Source organism: Styela clava, chromosome 5 (genome assembly GCF_964204865.1).
Source record: "Styela clava chromosome 5, kaStyClav1.hap1.2, whole genome shotgun sequence".
Lineage (NCBI taxonomy): Eukaryota > Metazoa > Chordata > Ascidiacea > Stolidobranchia > Styelidae > Styela > Styela clava.
In genome coordinates this window covers 3,908,563-3,924,770 of record NC_135254.1, presented here as the reverse complement: position 1 = coordinate 3,924,770, position 16,208 = coordinate 3,908,563, and the positions used below count along the sequence as shown (strand labels likewise).

The following is a 16,208-nucleotide window of genomic DNA, read 5'->3' as shown; positions in this document are numbered from 1 at the left end:
ATGTTAGGGGTGTGCAACCTGCAGTTGAATGACATGCGGCCCATGAAACGAGTTTTTATTTTTGTAATTTCAGTCCCTTTACGGAAGCCTATACCTGAGTCCAACAGCTAGCTTGTGCAAAGCGAACTTCTCGAGTCATGAGATCAATGACCAAAATTTTTGTGCCTGCAACTACAAGAAAGACTACCGTATGTTAAATAAAGCTGCAACTGCAACTACAAGGAAGTATCACCCAGTTATTTCTATCTGGCCCTAACGATGGAGCACCCATGAGGGAATGGCCAAATAAACAATCTAGTACCGATATTTTAAATACATACTGAAATGGTATTTTTGAACATATTCCTAATGTTTAGTAAAGAATACATTTCCTGGATATTTATTCGAATCAGATTGGACATTCCTGATACTCTATCATGTTGGTCTTATTCAGTAATAAAAATGTTTAAAGGGGTTTTGCTGATTTATTATTGGTATCCTAGTAGAAGTATGTGTACCAATATGGAGGTAACTAATTTTATTCGCCTACTTTACATCAAGTTGTGTAAAGAGACTGAAACCTATGGACAAGGGTATATCCACTTGGCTAACACAGACAGTCCCCGAACTCGTAAGTAATAAAACTAAAACTAAGGAAAATTGGTTAAAATTATTGCCTGACCCTAACCTGGTACACACACTATGGGAGTACTCACAATTGGACCCCATATCACTCATAGTGTAATAACTTGGTTACTAAGACTGGTTTTATACATTTGGAGTGAAAAAGTTTGCCGTCCCCCATATTGAAACAATTTCAGCATGATAATCAATTTTGCAAGATCACACATTCTTTATATCAAATTGGTTTGAAAAACACTTTAATGCATATCAAATTATTTATAAAGTTGAAACATATAAAAATTATTTTGATGGAATAATAACTCAGTGGTATTTTTGCTCCAGAACTCTCAATAGTTTGTAAATACAGTATTGGCTTGGTCGCATAAATTGTTAAAAAAAATATTAACACATTCGTTCGTATTATTATTGAATTTGTTCGAGAACACATAGAATACACTTGAGCACATAGCCAAATTAATTGCAAGTGCAAGAGTATACAAAGTCACATATTTCCATAAAATGATTTTGCTGGAACCCCTGATTTGTATATTGTCAGATGCTTTATATTAGGTAATCCCGAAGTGTGTGAACCAAGATGGCGGACACCGGAACGTGGTATGTGTACTAAGTTAGGGTTAGGCCATAATTTTATATTTCAATTTTCCTTATTTTAGTTCTATTACGAGTTCGGGGACTAGCCAAGTGACTCCCGTTGAAATTGTACCTGGTACACATACTACGTTTTTGTGTCCGCCATCTTGGTTCACATACTTTGGAGGTACCCTTTATTATACAGAACTGCGCTTGGTTTCGCAATTATAAAAATAATACATAAAAATGCTATAGGATATTGATAGATATATACAGTGGTGGTTGGTAATTAGGAGATCAGAAGAATTGTTTGGATGGAATGTGGTATAATTAACAGCAGCAGTGGGGAACCTACAGAATAATTATACAATATATCATAAAAGTAAAACATTAATATGTATAAGAATGACATTGAAAATTGAAGATGTTTCGATTACTAATACATTTAGATGTGGTCGACAATTAGGACCCAGAGCAGAAATAGAATATTTATACAGCCTAATTCATGAGCTCAATCACACAAGGTTGGGTTGGACATTTTTAAAATCAAATTAGACTTGAATAATTAATTTTTTGAACCAATGGACATAACCAGAAATTTGAGTCAATTTTAAAGTAGAGTGACTGACACAAAAATGCCAGCTAATTCAACATATTTTAATCTTATAATTGATTATATGATAATAGTATATAATTGATGCAAATAAATAATGTTTTAATAATAATACTGATTGATTCCACCAAATCTAATATATTGGCAATGCAACCATCCTATTAGCGTAGTGTTTTGGACTTGACTATGTTGAAATGTCTGACTAAAGAACCCAGGTCATATGCGCACTACCTCCAAGTTCAATCACCACCGCACCCAGCGTGTTATATACAGTGATAAACAGGAATCATTCGTGCAATATAGAAGTTCCATATATCTCATTGGATACTTGTTCAGGGCCCTATTCAGAGTATTGGTAGCCACATAAAAATGATCAAAAAATGCATCAAAAATATTAATTTTTAGCGGCCACTGATATCTAACAATATGTAAGGAGCTACTATTTATTTGAAAGGACTGAAATCTTTTCTGTTCAACATTGCCTACCAAATCTAATACACCATGGGTGAGGTGGGCCGTAGAATTTAAACATGATATTGGTAATCTGCGATGACAGCACAGTTATTATACAAGTCTCACGGAAATGGCACAAATACAATTCTGATTAAATTATTTTCTCATAATATTAATATTTTTATAATTTCAATATGGCTGCAATGGCAATATTGCTTTGGTCTTTGATGTAGTTTTAATGAAGGCGAGTTCAACATCTCCGTTCAGTATTGTATGCAGGAAGAAGTGAAATCAGATTTACTGGAAGTGAAAAGAAAATGTTACAGGAGTCAAAATATGTAGTAAGGGTGAAAAAAGAATACATACAAGAGCCAATAGAATAAAACTAGAATTTGTATATCTGTATACTATGATAGGGCAGCTTATTCAAACATGTTATGTTTTTTTTTATATTTATTATATCTATCCAAGCTCCACATTCCCCAAACTACAAAACTAATTTCTTGTCACTGGTAAAATTACAGTATCTCTGTAAAATACTAGTCATTTACATATCAGTGGATGCTTGTACAGAGCCTTGTTCGGAGGTAAAAACGAATCAAATAGTAATGAGAATTAGACAAAACTTTGTGAAAAAGCAACCCTTTATCTACCTCCGATACTAAGCAAGTTCATTACTCAAATCAATTTCAAGTGATTATCATCCAACTTGATATTTCAGGAATTTAAGACAATTTACTCGTATATGGATGCATGTTGGAGAAAGTGGGCACAGAAATATTTTGCCAGAGTGTCAAATTAATACAATTATCTCACCTGTATTAATTCACACTCAAATCCTTTCGCCTTCAATGCTTCTATCAGTTTCATTGTATGGTTTGGATCAGGATATCCACTGCTGAAAAAAAAAAATAATTTATGAACTTTGTTTGAACATGTTCATAGAAAAATAATAAAAATTCAGTAAATCTTCTGTTTCAAGTCAAGTTTATTTTTTCCAACCAGTAAAAAATATCATAATCATAAATTACGACAAAAATATAATTTACACAGTTTTACTGGCGAATGGAAGTCGCGGGGAACCAAACTGGTTATCGAGCGGCGACAACCAAGGTTCTAATATCTAATTAAAAAAGTATGAATCCAAGAGTTTTGAAACTACTATACCTTATATTTACGGTGAGTATTGTATGAAATAACAAACTAAACCAGAGATTATATAGGAGACATTAGGACCACCATGTTTAACAATTATAGATCTGGACTGGAGAGTATTGCAGTACAGAACTTGCACCTAGGGATTTGAAGTCATAAAAATTTCTTCTGAGTAATTAAGAAAAAGTCATGATGGCTACAAACTCTTGGTTGACAAACATTTAGGCGCTCTGGAAGTATTCATACTAAAATGACGCACAACCTGAACAACCCTAACCTGCTACAATACTATGTCAGGTTGTGCGCCATTTTGGTATGAATACTTCGGGAGCACCAACATTCAAATTTATCATAAGCGACCATTTTAGTTTCTGTTAAAAAGTCTGAAATTGCAACTTCTTAACAAGAACAAATAATGACTCTGGCTTCCAAATAAATGTCAAAATTCAACTTGTCTTGAGTTTTGAGAGTGAATTATAACAATACCATTGGTACTGAGAACCACAAACGTAGTACAGATGCCCAAAATACAACATTTTAGAATCATAATTTAAATATCTAGTCTATTTAATAAATACAAGTTGTGGTAAGAATGGTTAGGTGGATATGTCCGGAATTTTGGACCAGACCCTGGCAGTTAAAAAACATTAAGTCACTCTGAATTAAATAAATCGTTTTTATATAAAAATGAGCTTAGTTTTCTTTTGAGCAAGGTTGGTAAAATCCAAATGAATTAATTTGAATAATTTTTAGGAAAACTATTTTATCCAATATGTCTATATGCTTTGAATGGAAATAAATCCCAAGGTCATTATGAGCAATAACTTAAATACCAGGGGTTGTGAATCCCATTTTTTATTATTTCCCATAAATGACGATTTAGATACCAAAATAAGGATTTTGAGAGAATTTTGAATTGTTTTGTAGTGCAATACATAACAAGATTTTGAATTTGTTTTATTCCTTCCTATTTCCTAACATTTTATGAAGTAAGTTAACCACCAAACATAAAACACACAAATTACTCACTTTCCTGGTCCTCCAGTTCTATCAGTCTTATGAGGAAACTCATTGTTCCAAACAATTTTCCCTCTTCTGTTACCAACTTCCTGAATCTTGAAAATCAATCCTGCATTGAATGCTTGTTTGAGTAAGTTGAGACATATATCTCCATCCCCAGTATATGGAAAATATTCAGTGAATTTTTGAGCTTCATATGAAACCCCCTGAGGAAACAAACAAAACTAATCATCTCTCATACCTGGGGGTTTGTTAAACTTATATAAATATCAGAATATCTATGAAAGTTTAGCAGAAGTTAAAAAATTTCTAACAAAATACTTGATGTTTTGAATAGATTAATTCAACTTGACAACCCAACAACTTAATTAAACATTGAAATCAGAAATTATAAGGAAGCCCGCTACATATTTAGCTTGTCGTGATTTTACTGCACCATTGAATCAAATTCTAAATTAAACATAGAAGAACTAAATTCTATGAACAAATTAAATTTAAACAAACCATGAGTTTAATATTACTCAAGTTTCAACAAGCATGATCTATATATGGCTATGTTATGATTTTACTGCACAAATGGCTTCTATATTCGAATTTTTTTTCAATAACAAACCTTTCAAAGCTTTAATTTCCATTAGAACTGAATTCAATCAGCATACCAGTTTAAATTAAATATAGATGGACAAAGCATGAACCAGAGTCAACCCATATAAGCATTATACAAAATACTGACTGATTCTGTATATTTCTATGAGAAGCAATAACTCATGTGAGTGAATGCAAACATTAAGCAATACTTCTTTCAAACTTCTGGACTGTGCAATGGCCTAACGCAGTGGTTACCAAAGGGTGTACCGCGGTGCACTAGTGTTACGCAACAATAGAGATGGACACTGCTTGCTGCAATTTCCCAAGCTGCAGTTTATTTATCTGTTGAGTTTGTTTAGAGTTTCAAAATAAAATCAGGCAGAGAAAAGTCGTATAGGTCTACAAACATAAAGTACACATTAAGTACACAGCTTTTTTCATAAAAATTCAGCGCCGCACCAACAAAAAGTTTTGGAACAGTCGGCCTAATGGTTGAAGTGTTGGACTGAACTATGCTGACATCACATATTGAACATCTCGGTTCAAATCCATGCCAACCACCTAACCCAGGATGAAATAAATTGGATAGGAAATGCAGAACCAGAAAATTCGAAATAATAATATCTTCTTAAATATCATTAGATATTAGTGCCTGATAGCTACAATTTCATTAAATATAAGATATGACAGAATTAACATATTTATCCTGCGGAGATAAAAGCTGATATGACGACTTAATCAAGTGGCGAACAACAGCCTCTCATCCGGTTACAGTTTTATTACACGTAAGAGATTGTTTAGCCAGTTATTCGTTTTCGGAAGCATGGACTCGATTGTGGAGGAGGCTGTAACAGACCAGTGGTTACGTGAACCACCCTACTAAATATTTGTGACTGCTTGTATAGGGCCTTGTCCCGAGCAAAAGACATGAATAACCATCGCATAAAAAAGTAACATGTCAGTACTATTATAAGGGATGTCTTTGCCATTATATCAAAATCACCATATTTGGAGCATTAATGAAATCAAAGGGTATGACAGAAACTTTTCTATTTTCCATCCACGTTTTTGTTTACATCAAGTTGTATTTAGTAAATTTTGACATATATAATATAATGATTTTGCTTCTGAATTGACAATAAGATATATATTTGTGACCCCTCAATGAATTGATTCAAGAAATTCACAAAAACAATAATTGTACCAAAGAATTCTAGGCAAACTATCAGATTGTGGGCATCCCTAAATATTACTTTCAACAAATTGTGATTCTTCATTTATTGCACTGGTATTTAATTTAGGAAAGAAATTTAAATCAATCGATGTTCAAATATGCTGATGTGCAATGTGGATTAATATTAAGAACAACAACCTTCTTGAATAAGAATCTTGATTCCAGTAAATCTATGATTTATTTTCAAACCAAAAATTAAATTTGTTTCATAACTCACCTTCAGACTTCCAGCAGGAAATGAGTAGACGATGACACGAGTCCACTCTCTTTCATGTCCTGGCAGTGATTCTTGCAACCGACCCCATGACCACTTCCCATGAGATGGTTGTTGGTTGATGATTCTTAGACCAGAAGTATTTTGACTTGAAGACTGAGATTCTGCACCTGGATAAATAAATCCAAAACTTGTAGCAAAAAAAAATGTTTGTTCTTATTTAAGCAATAATACTTGTGATTGGGGGGTTCAAAGATATTTAAAAGGTGCCATGATATATAAAATAATTATAAAATAAATAAATGTAAATTATGGTACCTAGATGTAATTAAGCTATTGTGTGGTTATTTGAGTTTTGGGCAATGCCATGGTCTAGTGCAGGGTTTCCCAAACCAGGGGTCGCGAATCCAAATGAGGTCGGAGTGATGAGTAGGTAGGGTCGCCAACAGGTCATGGGATCGGCGAGGTCGCTGAGGTATGGTAGAGGATGTACAACACATCTAAGATTTGACAAACCATGTTAAAGTTAGCAGTTTGTACCATGACTTACAGTAAAACAGGCCCATAGACATCGCTCTATGCATACGCTATAAAAAAATGTAGGTGCTCATTGTGACATCACTGTTTGGTTTTAGCTTATTCAACTCAATATCACCACATGACGTGGCCTTTTTGCACTCGTGGCCCCCGTTTGCAATTCCATAAAACTGTTTGATTGTATTATATTTTTATGATCTTTTATGGAATGCAAAAGCGAACCACAGACAAGTAAAAGCTTTTTAGTATACAATCAAGGGGAAGTCTTGAATATATAGCCAGACAAATGTCACTGTTAACATTGAACTCGGCAAATTTAACTAGAAGTGAATGAGCTTTCTTACTAATTAGTGGGTAAGAATCTGATATGCTACTTCATAGCCCTTCAAGAGCGGGCTTTTCCTCTGATAAAACAGGACTTGGACAATGTCTTGTGAATTTAACTTGCTTGACATCCAAGAAACCGATATCAACCTCTTTCAACTGGGAATATTTTTTGTCATGGTGGTTTTGAAGTTTAGATGGACGTAATGATTCATTGCTAATTACGGTTCTATTACATTTGAACCCACATACATTTAAACCCGTTAACATTTCCACCTGCATACTATTATTGCACCTACAGATATTTGAAACCATCCTAACCCATGGATTTTAGCATCCGCACGTAGACTGAACCCGCAGATATACGGGTGCAAATGTATGGGTTCAAATGTGCGTGGGTTCAAATGTGCTGTCACCCTAATTACACACAAGCAATGCAAGCATTGCGCACATTTTCTCTCATCTCGATTTACTTTGGTCAAGCCAAATTCAACGTGACTGTCGTGCTATTTTCGTATTTTGGGCATTGGGAATTTACAAATGGGTTTTGCGTCTATAATTTGATAGCGACGGTTATCTCGCAGTCTAGTGATTAGTGAAACTGCCCGTTTACAGGTTAGACGGCCTACCGGCAAACTATTTTGATTGGTAGATTCCAAGTTCCATTAGGATCAATTAATTCACTCACAAGAAAGTGAATACACCCTGCAATCGCAAATACCGCATTAACGGAGGATTTTATTTTAAAAGGAAAGTATGCAAACGAAGTCGTTTTGTGGTCAATTTTAAGCCTTGTGTCGTGGCCCCCCTTGAGGGGCCATCGGCCCCCGGTTGAGAACCACTGCTCTAACGTTTCATGAAAAATATATATATTGAAATGGGGATGCACTGGACACTTGAAAGTTGTCTTTGAGGTCGTCCTGAAAAGAGCTTAGGAACCCCTGGTCTAGTGGTTAACGACCTAGACCTAACTGTAGGCTTTATAGATTACACATCTCAGGTTCAAACCCTGTTTCCCCCTCATGTCAAAGTGTGTAATTAATTGAGCCGGCAATGTCTTACAACGAAAATTTCTTTTTTAAATAAAGTCCTTTTTACATATCAATGGCTGCGAGAGTATCCTTTTATGTAGAGAAATGAATCAAAAAAATTTAATGTATCGAATTTCTGAGATTATGAGGTAAAAAACAACACTGACATAGACAACTTCGAATATGTCATATGCATCAGACAAAATATTATGAAATTCACTGTCATTGATAAATATGAGTATTTGGCTGGTTAATATACCTATAATATTGAAAGCCTTTTTGTGGAGTGCATTAATAAACAGTGCAACTGCACTTGATTTAGAGCAATAATGGGCAAATTACGGCCCGTAGGCCAGATCCGGCCCGCAGAAGTGTTTCATCTGGCACAAATCAGCACAGCACCTTCTACGTGGGCGTATCCAGAACTTTTAAAAAGGGGGGGTTCCAAAAAATCGGGATCAAAAATTCCCATGCAACGACTCTGAAACAAGTGCTGCGATTGCGACACTCTTTAAAATAGACTTTTTCAGTGGATTATGATTTTACTGATGCGCAAAATATTCAATCTGTGGCTGATACGGGCATTTAATATGCCTTGCCATATTATTTTGATTATGTTCATTGTGTCGACTAAGGTAAAATAAAAGCAATACCAGTACTACTCTAAAATACTACGGTAATCTACGGACATGAAATACGCGATACACTATTGAACGGATTATAAATAACTTGGATTCAGATTTTTGCGACCTTGAAATTTTTCACTATTCATTTGGCACTTATGATTATTTTTAAAATATCATCGTTGGAAAAATTCCAGGGAGTTCATGTTTCTGGGAAATTCATATTTTCTGATAAACGATAAAATTTTCAAAGGCAACCCAACATAACTTGTGTTGTAAATTTTGCGATTTACACAGTCTTAACAGCATTTTTAATCTGTTGCGTGCCTCCTAAAACAAAATCTATGGTGTTTCCCTCTGTTTTATTTTTTTATATATTATACATTGCCCCTTTCAATCCAAAAATTGTGGTTGCGGATTCACTTTTTTATTATCGAAATGCAATAAACTGTTTTTATTTATAGTCTCATATTGAGTCTCCGGCCCAGTAACCAAGTCTATTATCTAGAACTGGCCCACTCCGGCCCAGGAAAGTAATTGCCCACCCCGATTTGGAGCCTTGATTTTTAACTTCAAGACTGAGATTCTGCACTTGGATTGATAAAATCAAAACGTATAGCAGAAATACTGTTTGTTATTTATAAAGTCATAGGAAATGCCTGTGATATAGAAGTTTAAAAGCCAAGGTATGATAAGACACAAATTCATATTCAGATTTACATTTACTGTGTCTAGTTGTATTTTCACTCTTTTGTGTTTTTGATATGGGCCTCAAAGGATGCTGTAATAAAATAAATGGATTTATATTTGACCAATTTGAAAATAATTATTAACAGGAGAAATGTCTCAACAAAATTTACCTTGACACTTGACTTTAGCAGTCTTTTGAGAAATGGACTTGTTTGCACTAGTGGAAACAGCAAGCTGGTTTGTTGCAGAGATATTGGAAGGCTGAGCAAAATCTAAAAAAAGAGTGAAAATTATTGATATTGACTAACTTTTTCAAAACACTCATGACAGTAAATGTTCAACTAAAGACCCCAAGCTGGGAATTGGGATACTAGACAAGACGCAGTTTCATGGTTTCGATGTAAATCAGTAACAAGAATAATACGTCTAGTATGGTATGGTAGAATAAGATTTATATATTCAACCTGCAGGAGAGGAAAGTGAATGAGACGGCCTAATCGTAGGACAAACCATGGCCGCTCGTCCGGTTAACAGTCCATGTTGGGTATGGGATTAGTTTTCAGCCAGCTATTTATTTTCAGATGCATGGACTTGATGATATACCCAAACAGCGGTTACGTGAACCACCCTACAAGGAGTCCAGCAATCTTATTGCACATAATTAACTCGCAAGGAATTCGATACTGCGAACCCATGCATGGTAATCAGAGATGTGAAGGTGAGCGTATTCCTAATGCTTAGCCACACCACCAAGCCAATTAGCAGTCTCTTCTGCATAAGCCCGCAATTACTAATAACAATTTAGAAATCTAAAAAACCTTTCTTTTCAGTTTTGAGCTTTTCAATCTCAATTTTCATTTTCCTCTTTTCTTCTTGCACTCGCTTCATTTCTATTTCGTGCTCTCTCTCCGCATCCCTCTTTTCTTGTTCATTTTTTAATTCCATCTGCTTCATTCTTTCTTCAAACTCTTCTTTGACTTTTACAACTTCCTTCTCTTGAGCGCTTCGTACTACAGAACCTAAAGGTATTGGTTTCATTTAGACAGAATAATAAAAACCACAGAGCAAAATTAATTGAATAAACAAAGCAAAAGTGTTTCTGAATGTTATATAAAGCAAACATCTTGGGTATTATCACAATATGTCAGATATGATTTAAGCTAGGCTTCAGCTTGTATTTACGAAGTATTGCAAAATGACCAGAAAAGAAGAATGTATGATGACGATTATCTCAAGTATGGCTTTATTCATACGACAGTGAACGATGAGGTTATACTCCAATGCGTTTTTATGCCTTTGAAAATTTGAGCAATTAAGTTATGAGACCAACTCGCTTACAGCGCCAACATTAAACAAAGTAACCTGCCAATTACAAAGGCATTTGACTTTTTTCAAAGCAAAAGGGGAGCGCAAAGTTTGTAAGATTTGGGGGCGCGGCTCAAAAAGTTTCCAACCGATGGTCTAATGGTTAAAGAGCTAGATTTAATTGTAGGATGACATGACAGATTACACATCACAGGTTCAAACCCTGTGTCATGTCAAAGTGTGTAAAAAATTGGGTAGGCAATGCAATACAAGGGAAAATCTGGTCTTTAAAATAAAGTGCCGTTTTACATAACAAAATATATCAGTGGCTGCAAGTATATGGCCTTGTTTGTAAATTAATGTTTTATAAAAATATTTAATGCGTCAAATGTCTGAGGGTATGAAGTAAAAAAACACTACTGACATGGGTAACTTCAAATGTGCCTCCTAATGCACTTCAATACAAAAAGTTTTCAATATTTCCATATTTTTCGATTAATTAGCCACTGTTGCGTATACTCTGGGCCAATTGTTAGCCAAATGAGAGTTTTATGAAAGATATTCCAGATTCACATTGTAAGACCGCTGTTTCATAAAAAATGACAGGGAAAGTACGTCATCTTTGTTTTTCAGTATTTATAGTATAATAAACCTTTATGATAAATCTTTATTTTTATTACCATTAGCTGGTCTGGAACTGGCAGTGCCATAACCAGATGCCCCTCCAATGACAGAAGATCCTTCCTCATCATCCTTTGAAACTGGTAGAGCCAAAGGTTGCTCTGCCTTTGGCTTTTCTTCAGCTTTTAAAGATGCTCGTGAAAATATTTCATCGATAAGCAAATCAATGCATTTATCTGATTTTTTCACTAAGGATTCAATTCGAACTGTCTCTTTTAGGAATTCGAGAGATAAATCTCCAAGTTTCAGCAAGCTAAATAGATCTTGGAAGATTTTTCTTCTGTTTTTGACATCATGTTTCACCCATTTCATCATCCCCCCATATTTGATAGTCTCAGAAGAATACTTTGTTTCTGAAGATTTGAAAAGTCTCAGTATGTCATCCTTGCTGATATCAAGAAATTCCTTTTTCTTGCTAATTTGTTCAAAATTTGTCTCCAAGAATTGATTAATGGAATCCTTAACTGTTGTTTGTTCAGGAATTTGATTGGTTTCGGAGAGATTCTTCAAGATAAAGCAGTTGTCAATATCAAGGTTTGTCTCAAGTTTTTTGACATCAAAAAACAATGCAGTGAATACGGATTTCTCAGCTGTTTTATTGTTTTTAACAATGGGTTCTTTGAGGACAGTTTCCAGAAGAAATTTGAAGGGAAATTGCTCGATCTTGAAGAGTTCAGAAACATCTACGTTATCTTTTCCTTTTGCCCATGTTACCACAGCTTTCCATAATGTTTGGTAAGTCTGGTTACTTATGTAATGCAAGAGATCTGATTTGGTGATGAATGGAAACATCTCGGAAGAAATAACAGATTCAAAATTATCAATCACGACCTGTACAGCTTGTTGTTTTATATCCCGACGGTCATACATTTGGGCCAAGTTGATTACATAGAGACAATTTATTGGAGAAATGTTAATTTCCAAGAATTGAAAACAAAGATTCGTTAATTCCTCCATTTGTAAAAGATTGGAAGCATGCAGGGTATGCTGAATGTTTTCTATTTTCAAATCTGCCTTTCCTTTATACATGAACTCTACACATTGTGCGATCCCATTCTGATCGACATCCTTCATATTAACTTGACCGTCATGAACTTCCTTCAAGTTGCTTGAAAACATGGCTTCAAAGTATTCTGAAGAGGCTGCCAAGACAGTACGATGCACTCGGAATGATTTTTCACCGACGTTGATGTTGAAATCACAAAGAAACCCTTTCTCTTTGAACCTATCATATGATGTCATGAGACGATCTGACTGTTTTGCTCTAGCCTGGTTCATTACTTGTGAATTCATCTTCATACTTTAACAAACTCTTATTTATAATATAAGCGTTAAACTAAGATCTGATAATAATAGTTTAGTGTTTATCAAGCATGGCTTGAATAAAAAAGTGTTTATCTATTGGAAGTTAGTTTTGACTTCGCTAGTTCAGATGGTTCCATAAAGCATAACTTGTTTACCATTTATGCTATTTATTTTATGGAACTAAAAACTAGTTCCATAAGGTCTTTCTTCGCTAGTGTGAATATATGCCAACAATAAGGCAGAGCTCAAAGTCAAATAGAAAATCTTAATATTTTGATAGTGACAAGTGACAACACATCCATAATAATATGAAAACCCTTCAATACTGCTTAAAGAATGTAAAATAATATAGCAAGATCCACATGGCTGAAATAATCACACAAATTTGCCAACTCCAATCAGTGCAAGAATTATATCACCACACAATAATTGTATATATCATAACAAAGCTTGTCCCCTAGAAACAATTTAGGAATGGAAGAATTTAGGTAAAATATACTATCTATAAATTAGCTACATTTTACAGCAGAGCAGAGTTTATGAATGTAAGGATTTTACAATAGAACACATACTTGGTTATGCCTTAAATGATGAGTATTTTGAACCTATACATTACCTCAGAATACAGCAACCTATATACTAAAGCATTCTGAAACTATTTGAACATGACTGTTTCACAAAGGAAACACATGCACATTGCAGAACTGGCAAACTGGAATCACCTGGTGCTTACTTGTCAAAAGCCTTGTTGCCACAGCCCATTGGGGTACTTTGTATAACATTGAAATAACTGCTGCCTATTCCATTCAGAGAATGTATACCCCAAATTAATAGACTATTGTAGCATTCTGTAATGAATCCTAAATCTTTAAATCTATTCTATATGGGAAAATGAAAATAGCAAAAACATAGTACTTTGGCTCATTCAAATAAAAGTTACTTCTTTGTAAAGTATAACAGCAAACCTAAAAAAGTCTTCCTAAAAAATTTGACTGAAACTGCTATACATAATGAAATGACAATCATCAATGCCACTGCCAAAGATATCGAAATCTAATAAATTAAAAAAAAACTACTCAAAACTAAATAAATAGACAGAAGTTTATATGCTTACAACTCCTACTCTACTAGAATGACACAAGTAGGCTAGAAGCACGGCGTATAGATATGGGTGCCCTCACTTGAGGAAATTTATTGCAAATTGATTGCTGCATAATATACTTTGAATATTTTACAAATCTTACTTTATTTGAAACAAGTAAGCCACAAAGTATGGAACCTTGTCGTGAGATTTTGTTAAGAAAAAAAATATTAAAATTATAATGAGACTTCATTATAATACAAGTGATTGTACAGTAGTACAAGTACATACACATTTGAACTAAAAATACTTATTATGGGGTAATCCAGATGTTTTTGTAATCCCCGTACTTTTGACTAGTCTGTAGAAAAAGTTGGACAAAAGCTGTTAGTCTTCTCACCATTTTTAGCCAAAGAAAAAATGAAAGTATATGAATTACTGTATATGAATTAAAAGGGGGTATTTGAACTTTTGAAAATTTGATCCAAAGGTAACAATATAACAATTTTGGAATTGAACGATATTGATCGTAACTAAAAATTTAATTTTTTTTATATTGAAAATGCCATAAATTTTGTCAAAATTTTGAACAGTTCATTAAGAGGTTTGTATTTTATAATAAGTTTCTTTCTGTACTTTGTCCCTGATATAACATAGCTGGTTGCCATAATCAGCAATGCAAACAAACCACTCTTTGCATAAGGCCACTTAGTATAAATTTTTGTTTGCTATTTTCTCGTGATAAGCATCACTGTTTGTTTTGTATTTTGTAATTGACTTTACTTTAAACAAAATGTAGTTTTTGTAAGATGCAAAGTTAGGTTATGAAATGGATGAATTCCGATCTAAACTTTAATTTTCAAGAAAATATCCAAAAGTTGTATTTATGTATGTGATTAAAATTATTTTTGATTTATCATGATTTGTAATAATTAGTTCATTAATAATTATTAATAATCCTAAATGATTTTAGTAATATCACAAGACTAGGAGAAAAAACAATATATATATATAAGTCACATTCTCATTCTTATTATAAACGTTTAAGTGGCAGAATTTAATTTCGCAGAAAGATCTCGATTTTTCTTGTAGTTTTCCCCTTGCAATAAAAAGTGAATGAGCCACAAGAATTTTTGGGCAACAAAAATGGGCCACGAATAAAAAAAAAGGTTGAGAACCACTGAGCCAGAATGAATTTGGATAGGGTTGGCATCACCTGAATTCAAAATTAACCTAGGAGAGTAACCTATTTTCAATCTTTATAAATAATCCATACGACGTCAAATGAATAAAATATATCCTATATTCATTGACAACATCTTTAAAAAGGACATTCGAAACTATATTATACTCAACAAAAAATTAGTTTGCAAATCACAGAGCAATAAAGGTTTCACTTCAATCCTATATCATTATATAATAAAGTACACAGACATGGCCAATTTTCTAGTAGATTAATGTAATAAATTAATATGATCTTTTGTAATTTGGTGACTACCAAAACCTACTCTGCCACACCAGCCTACTTCAGTAAGGGATTACTTGAACAGAGCTGTATATTTGCTGAAGGATAATTGCAGTGCTCAAAATGAATACAAAAACTTGAAGAGTCTAACCGATATATCTAAAACTGTCTAGATCTTTGTGAGATTTGTGGTTAGTCTAGTGTAGTGGTTCCCAAACTGGGATACACATCTATTTCAATGTAGGCAACTTAGTAAGGGCCCCTAGAACAAAACTGTATATTTTGTGAAACAAAAAATTGTAGTGCTCAAAATTAACTTAGAAATTCAACGAAATATTTATGTATATAAAACTGTCCAAAGCGAAGATTGAATGATGAAGCTGTTGTTATTAAACATATATAATGCACATAAACATAACAGCGCAATTGTGCTTAGAAGAATGAGGCTGTCAACATCACATAGCATGTCACCCAAAATATTTCTTATTAGCATTCTGAAACATATTGGGTATGTCTCAACGAACGCTGCTTAACACAATAGAATTCTAAAACCTATTTCTCTATAAACCGGAATGCTAATAAAGTTTTTTCACAAATACACGGATTAATTGAATTTATTTGGAAGGGAAACCATAACAGTAATTGATTATTGCCCTATTCCTTCCCACAACATCATCTAAATGAATATTTGAAGT

At 33.9% G+C, this 16,208-nt stretch overlaps 1 protein-coding gene across 1 annotated transcript in view; it reads right to left on the bottom strand.

The window, feature by feature from the left end:
- The window catches only part of LOC120344624 (uncharacterized), a 75,953-nt gene extending 62,998 nt beyond the window's left edge, over positions 1 to 12,955 (bottom strand). Inside the window, exons 1-2 of the mRNA XM_078112664.1 lie at positions 11,662 to 12,955; positions 10,495 to 10,695 (exon numbers count right to left, since the gene is read on the bottom strand). Of these exons, the coding sequence (XP_077968790.1) occupies positions 10,495 to 10,695; positions 11,662 to 12,955 (1,495 nt within the window). The remainder of the gene's footprint in view (positions 1 to 10,494; positions 10,696 to 11,661) is intronic.
- Between the last annotated feature and the right edge of the window lie 3,253 nt (positions 12,956 to 16,208).